This window comes from Aegilops tauschii, chromosome 6 (assembly GCF_002575655.3).
Source record: "Aegilops tauschii subsp. strangulata cultivar AL8/78 chromosome 6, Aet v6.0, whole genome shotgun sequence".
Classification (NCBI taxonomy): domain Eukaryota; kingdom Viridiplantae; phylum Streptophyta; class Magnoliopsida; order Poales; family Poaceae; genus Aegilops; species Aegilops tauschii.
Genome location: NC_053040.3, coordinates 484,067,515 through 484,074,115, shown reverse-complemented (window position 1 = coordinate 484,074,115; position 6,601 = coordinate 484,067,515). Strand labels below are relative to the sequence as shown.

At 43.9% G+C, this 6,601-nt stretch overlaps 1 protein-coding gene and 1 long non-coding RNA gene across 2 annotated transcripts; both read left to right on the top strand.

Annotated features, from left to right (window-relative positions):
• Positions 1-1,103: 1,103 nt before the first annotated feature.
• Positions 1,104-2,085, top strand: LOC120965996 (uncharacterized). Its single transcript, XR_012186910.1, has 2 exons — positions 1,104-1,468; positions 1,570-2,085. It is a non-coding gene; the product is annotated as an uncharacterized lncRNA (long non-coding RNA).
• Positions 2,086-5,659: 3,574 nt separating this feature from the next.
• Positions 5,660-6,272, top strand: LOC120967231 (putative ripening-related protein 6). Its single transcript, XM_040393849.1, has 2 exons — positions 5,660-5,923; positions 6,156-6,272. The coding sequence occupies exons 1-2, from the start codon at positions 5,660-5,662 to the stop codon at positions 6,270-6,272; spliced, it is 381 nt and encodes a 126-aa protein (XP_040249783.1).
• Positions 6,273-6,601: the final 329 nt, after the last annotated feature.

Below are 6,601 nucleotides of genomic sequence, written 5' to 3'. Positions count from 1 at the left end.
TTTCTGCATTTCTAGTTTTCTAATTTAATTTTTCTTTTACTCTTACTGTAATGTTCTAGAAGCCATCATTATAATTTTAATTTCAAGACTGAAATTTGAATTTTCCCCCTAAATTAGTGGACGCCCACCTGTAAGTTTTTACGTTACTTTGTAAATTTTAAAAAATTCATCCTATTTCCACTGCTTTATCTGGCGGACAAATATGTGCATTTCTCCTTTTGGGTATTGTGTTATTATTTTTATTAGTTAAGTGCTCTCACATTAATGTGGTCTTATTCCTTAATATAAAACTTAAACGACATGCCCAGTCTTCTGAAAAGCAGTGGGTTTTCTAATGCGCTTGCACAGTTAAGCAATTTTGATTTTTATAATATTGTCTAGGGTTTGTTTATTAATATATTTGTGAGATAGTTATATTTTTTCATTTTCAGAAAACTATGTGCATGTCCCAAACGAATTTGGGAGTATATACAGGAGGCTGATTTGTTGACGGGATTGGATTTGTACATGCATATATCCTTTGTGGTCTGTTCGCAAAATAAACTTGTGGTTGTGCACGTCTGGGGGAGAAAAGGTAGTTCACATACCTAGGTCTACGCCCACACACTAAAATATTGTACACATATTTTTAGCAAACAGAACAACGTTGTGCGTGACTTTGATCTGTGATACACATATTTGCTATCTTTTGCATGCATGCATGCACTGGAAACTTCGCTAATAGTTTTCAGAAAGAAAAAAAAGAAGCTATAGTTGGTTAGGTGATTTCCTAACAAACTTTGGACATTTCCTTCTTCGTTTTGTACAACCTGGACGTTCCTTTCCTAGTGTGAACCTGTTGGACTCTCAGGCCTTAGGAACGTATGGGCTAGTAAATGTGAGGCGGTAGCGTTGAGAACGGCGATGGCGCGGACGGGCTCGTGCGCTCCTGCTAGCTGGCGCGAACAGAGCGACGACGTGTTGGGTACTGTATTAAATGCGGTTGTATGTATACATCGTCATTACGTACGTTCGCAAACTACGTGCGGAAACGGGGACGTCCAACATAACCGGTAAATATCGGTCCAGGATAGTTATGTTCTGTTGGTGCAGGTGCGCAAGTACTGTTCATAGGAAACTCCGTCTGATGCGTCCGTTACACAAACGCCGCGTGCGAGATGGATAAGTGATTGCTATAATGTGGGCCATCGTCACCCGACTGACGCTGAAAAGTAAAACCAGATCTGTCTTCTCCCCGGTGGTGCCTGGCGCGGTAGACGAATTTGAAACTGCATGGGAGCAGCTTATTGAGACTGCATGTGTGCGTACGAGTTCAGAGATGTCTGCAGCTCAGTCGATCGGGTACTCTGCTGGGCAGGTGTCTTCAAGTTCTGCTTCATTCGGCATTCGACTCGTTGACCAGCGAGAGCAGCCAACAAGCAGTGATCCACAGCATGAAGTTTTCTCCCGCAGATCCTCTTTGATCGCGGTATGTACATATCATCTTTGCTGCTGCTGTTCTGTTGTTCCCCCTTGTCATGTTCTAGCAGTAAGGATGCAGATCTGAAATTTTTTGACTCGTGCATGCAGGCTTCAGTTCATGGCAGGGCTGATGGCGTGTCAATGGCGGATGGAGATCTGAAAGAAGAACCTGAAGTCCATATCTCGTCTTTCAGCTGTGGAGGAGGTGGCTACATATGATACAGAAGACCATATTTTTGCTGACGGTGATGACTCCACAAACGTGAGCAGCTGTTGAAAGTCAACTACCAAAGTCGCTCGTGGATCCACCACCGACGACGATGATGGCGCCACACCAGCTAAGCGGGCACGCCTTGATGAATGAAAAATCTGCGGGATGTGGTAACAGCTGATAAGATGGAGGTACGACTCCATAAGTAGAAAGCCCTGACAAGATTAGCCCACTATTAGGTTTGCCTGAAATAATAAATGTAGTTGTCGTTTCCCCCTTTACCGCTTTAGTACAGAAGTGCAAGCGCAGGAAATTGTATTGTGTTAGGTTTGTATGGAGAACTGAATGTAGGTCCCACCACGCCTAGCTGGATTGTATGGTTTCTGCTTAATGTAGTTCACCGTTCGTGAAAATTTAGATCTAGCTTCTTTTCTTTTTTTTGCGAAAATTTAGATCTAGCTTCTGCTCCGCTGATAAATTAAATTATGAGTACTTATTTAGAGAGCAACTAATTAACGAGCGCTTCTTCAGGAGTCTCACAACGATCAGCGTCAGTTGTCGCGCCCTCAGCCATTCGCCACGTGTCGCACTCTGCCGCTCCCTCCGGATTTTGTTTTTATTTTATTTTTTCGCACGCGTTTTCGGCTTTTTAAACGGTTTTTTTTCAGGTTTTTTCGACGTTTTGGTTTTCCACCGGTCTTCCTTAGCTTTTCGACAAAAAAGTTGCGCAAAAAAACGCGTTTTTTTTTCCTTTCGCGAGAGTCACGGCCGTGCCTCTTGGAACGGAAAAAAACGCGTTTTCTGTTTTTTTTTCTTTCACGAGAGTCACGGTTTTGCTTCCGCGAGAGTCACGGGTGTGCTTTCACGATGACTCTCGGAAACGAAAAAAACGTGTTTTCTGTTTTTTTCCTTTCGTGAGAATCACGGTTTTGCTTCCGCGAGAGGCACGGTTGTGCTTTAGCGAGAGTCACGGCCGTGCCTCTCGTAAACGAAAAAAAACGCGTTTTTTTCGCGAGAGTCATGGTTTTGCTTCCGCGAGAGGCACGGTTGTGCTTTCGCGAGAGTCACGGCCGTGCCTCTCGTAAACGAAAAAAACGCGTTTTTTTCGCGAGAGTCATGGTTTTGCTTCCGCGAGAGGCACGGTTGTGCTTTCGCGAGAGTCACGGCCGTGCCTCTTGGAAACGGAAAAAAAACGTATTTTCTGTTTTTTTCCTTTCGCGAGAGTTACGGTTTTGCTTCCACGAAAGGCACGGTTGTGCTTTCGCGAGAGTCACGACCGTGCCTCCTCGGAAAAATAAACGTGTTTTCTCTGGTTTTTTTCTTCCGCGAGGGTCACGGTTTTGTTTCCGCGAGAGGCACGATTGTAATTTCGTGAGAGGCACGGGCGTGCCTCTTTCGGAAAGGGAAAAAACCCGTGCTCCCGGTTCGGTTTTTTCATCCGTTTTTTGTGAAAAAAAGTTCGTCAAAATCTATCAACATGGAATCTAGTTTTGAAGATCTCGACGCGAGGAATCCAATGGTGAAAGCGGTTCGAGATTTGGACGCACGGTTTGAGAGATAAAACGTTTTGAATAAACGAATCTATGAAAAAAGGGAAAACTTCCAGATTGGGACAAATGGCGCGCTGCATGTGCACCACTTGTCGTAACCAAGGGAGTTGGAGTGATCTTTGCAACGAGTACTCCTCAACTAGTGATTTCGACACCATACTTGTGTTTTCTATCATAACAATCCCCACAAGGTGCATACCCTGTCCAATCTCACGGAATAAAAACATCCATTTATGCAAGGTTTGTGATTTATAGTTGGCGTCTTTTTTTAACTCGGAAGAATAAGTAAAATAAGAATTTATATTATTTTTCTTCGAGTAAGTAAAATAAGAACAAATGATGTTCCATGCACCAGAAAACTACAAACAAACTTGCATGACAAAAAAAGAGTAACGGTTTTTCGCTTCCGAAATAAAAAGTAATTAATGCACCAACTACTAGCAGCAACAAATAATTATTTCATACACACTTGCCTAGATGCCTTCCTGGTCTCCACGCACAAATCACTCTCTCCCGCGGCCGCCTATGCTTACGTAATACTCCCTCCGTTCCAAAATAAGTGACTCAACTTTATACTAACTTTGTATTAAAGCTAATACAAAGTTAAGTCACTTATTTTGAGACGAAGGGAGTACCAAATTAATGAGCTGCGTTGACAGGCCAGGACACATTAATGGCTGGGTTAAATACATCCGGTGGGCCGCACAACAACATAACGTACGTCACCCGTTACACGCGGTTCCCTTACTTCCGGTACACATAGGTATAGAACAGGAGACAAACGACACGTTACAAAAACACCATCAAATCCTCGTCTAACGTCCGCACCACCAACGTCTCTTGCCGGTTACGTACGCGCATTAACTCTCCCCACCCGCCACGTACAATACGGCAGGCATCTCGCATCTCCAGGGGATCGAACGCGTGACCATTCCGAGAGCGTGCGAGCTTGTCCGCGCCTGGCAATTTTCACGGTAGCGTTCCCATATCTCGTTTAATCCTAGACGCACAAAGTTCTCATGGTTATTTTATCTTTTAAATTAGTTTATGAGGATTAATGCTGAGGCTCATATAGTTCCGGCAATTAGTACCTCTGTATCAAAATATAAGTTGATTTTTTTGGTCTAGATTTAGACAAAAAAACATCTTATATTTTGACAAGATATAAGATATAAAGATATAAAATTCAGACTCTGTGACGACACATGAGTGGTATATCGCACCTTGGAGAGGGAAACGAAGAATTTAATCTTGTCCTTTTCACATGGATTGAAAATCCATACCAGTTCCCTATGCCACGAGTGTCCAGTTCCCTTAGGCTGGTCATAGTGGGGACTAACTTAGACTAGTGTCTTAGACTAGTGTCATGCATATGACACTAGTCTAAGTTACTACCTTCATAATGCAAAGTAATATAATAGTAGTATCATAGATGGCTTCATTTATTAGCTCGTAGACTCATCTTGTCTTGGAAAGCGCTATGTTACAGTAACATATTATGTTACCACCTCTCATTAATTACTTGCCACATAAGCAGAATTTTCTCGAAGTGCGCTATGTTACTAGCTAAGTTACTCCCACTATGACTAGCCTTAGCTCAGCGGTCTTGTCTCCACTGCAACACGAGCATACATAAACTCATCATTGAGAGAAAGCTAGCAACAGGGCAAGCTAGCTAGGTTATAAACGCAACCGGGAGGTCGCTCAGGGCCTGTTTGGTTCCAATAAGTCATCTGACTTATAAGTCAGGTGACTTAAAACCAGTGACTTATAAGTCACGCCTGTTTGGTTGTCACCTGACTTATAAGTCACCTGACCACACCTTCTCATCTTATTTTTTTATGTAAAGGTGGTGGGACCCATGCAAAAGGGGATGACTTAGAGGGTGTTTGTTTTCAGGGACTTATTGGTTTAGGGACTTAAAAAAGTCTCTATAAGTCCCATCTAAACCAAACAGGAGGGACTTATAGGGACTTAAAGTGGGCATTTGGGATTTATAAAATAAGACTCTCAAGGAGGGACTTATAGGGACTTATAGTTGTAATATGGTCTTTTAGTCCATGTTAAGTCCCAAGAACCAAACAGGTAGGGACTTTTTAGGGACTTGGGACTTATAAGTTGGGACTAAAAAAAGTCATAAGACTTATGAACCAAACAGGGCCTTATATGTTTTATAAGTTGGGGTGGAGCAACTTATGACTTATAAGTTGGGGTGACTTATAAGTTGGGTCTGTTTGGCAAAATAAGTCACTTTTTTCACTTTTCGACTTATAAGTTGGTGACTTATTTGGAACCAAACAGGCCCTCAATTACCACGGCGAACACAGCCAAGGTGGCGGCAATCTTATTTGTTTTTCTGCAGGTGGCGTGCACTGTCGCCTGGCACCATGCTGATCCAGGGACGTCGTCTCTCACCATCGTCCAGGCTCCAGGGGTGATGACGGTGAGCGGGTTCGACAAAGGAGAGGAGCGCGGGCCGGCGTCATGCAGCGGCACATACCACGACGACATGGAATTTGTGATGACGGTGTCTACCAAGCTCTACACGAGCGGGGGCCTGTGCGGCATCATGTTCCGCATCACGAGCACGGAGACCGGGCGCAGCACGATGGCCGAGGTCGTGGATGAGTGCCACGACTGCCGCGACGACCAGGTGGGAGCGCCGGCCGGCGTGTGGGGACGCCTCGGGCTCGACACCAATGTTGGCTTGGCACCCGTCATATTGACCTGGTGAGAGCCTGAGAGGTCGGCTGGTGTACATGCTTGCTGACGAGATAAACTGTTCATGGTAAATCAAGTTGGGGTCATACACGATACATGCATGGTGTGTGAGGCATATATATATATAGGAGAACAGCTGAATAAAGCAATATATACTTACCTATAGGTGTGAATCAGTGCAAGTCTCTATTATTTGTTTTCAACTGTTAAAGACATACGAGTACAATACACATTTCCTCTTCTCTCTCACAGAAAGAAAGGCGACCCCCGAGGCCATGGTCTCCTCCTTCGTTAGCAACTCCGACGAAGAAGGGAGCAGGAATCCTTGATCTGTGTTATGGTGATGTAGTTAGGTCTCTTTAGGAATAAGGTTACGATGGCCAAAGGCGGCGTTGTGGTGGTGATGCTAGCGCCTTACATTTAGATGTAGAGGAACACAGCCCAATTGTTATTCTGGAGCCCATTCTTTTAGCGAAGATCAACACAACCGCTTGATCACATGAACATATTTTTATTACCATGAATATTGACCATCAATAAAACACCTCTAGTTGTGTTATGCTAGAACAAGAAAAGGCAAATGTAGCAAACATTCCCTGCGACTCCACTAGTGTTCCACCAGCTTCGGCATCAAAGACAACAAGTTCGTTAACTAACA

Bases quoted from the DNA above. Each gene is read 5' to 3' on its own strand.
- LOC120967231 (XM_040393849.1), top strand. From the start codon at position 5,660: ATGACGGTGAGCGGGTTCGACAAAGGAGAGGAGCGCGGGCCGGCGTCA. The intron at 5,924-6,155 runs GTTGGCTTGGCA...CAACTGTTAAAG, and splicing joins GCCTCGGGCTCGACACCAAT to ACATACGAGTACAATACACA.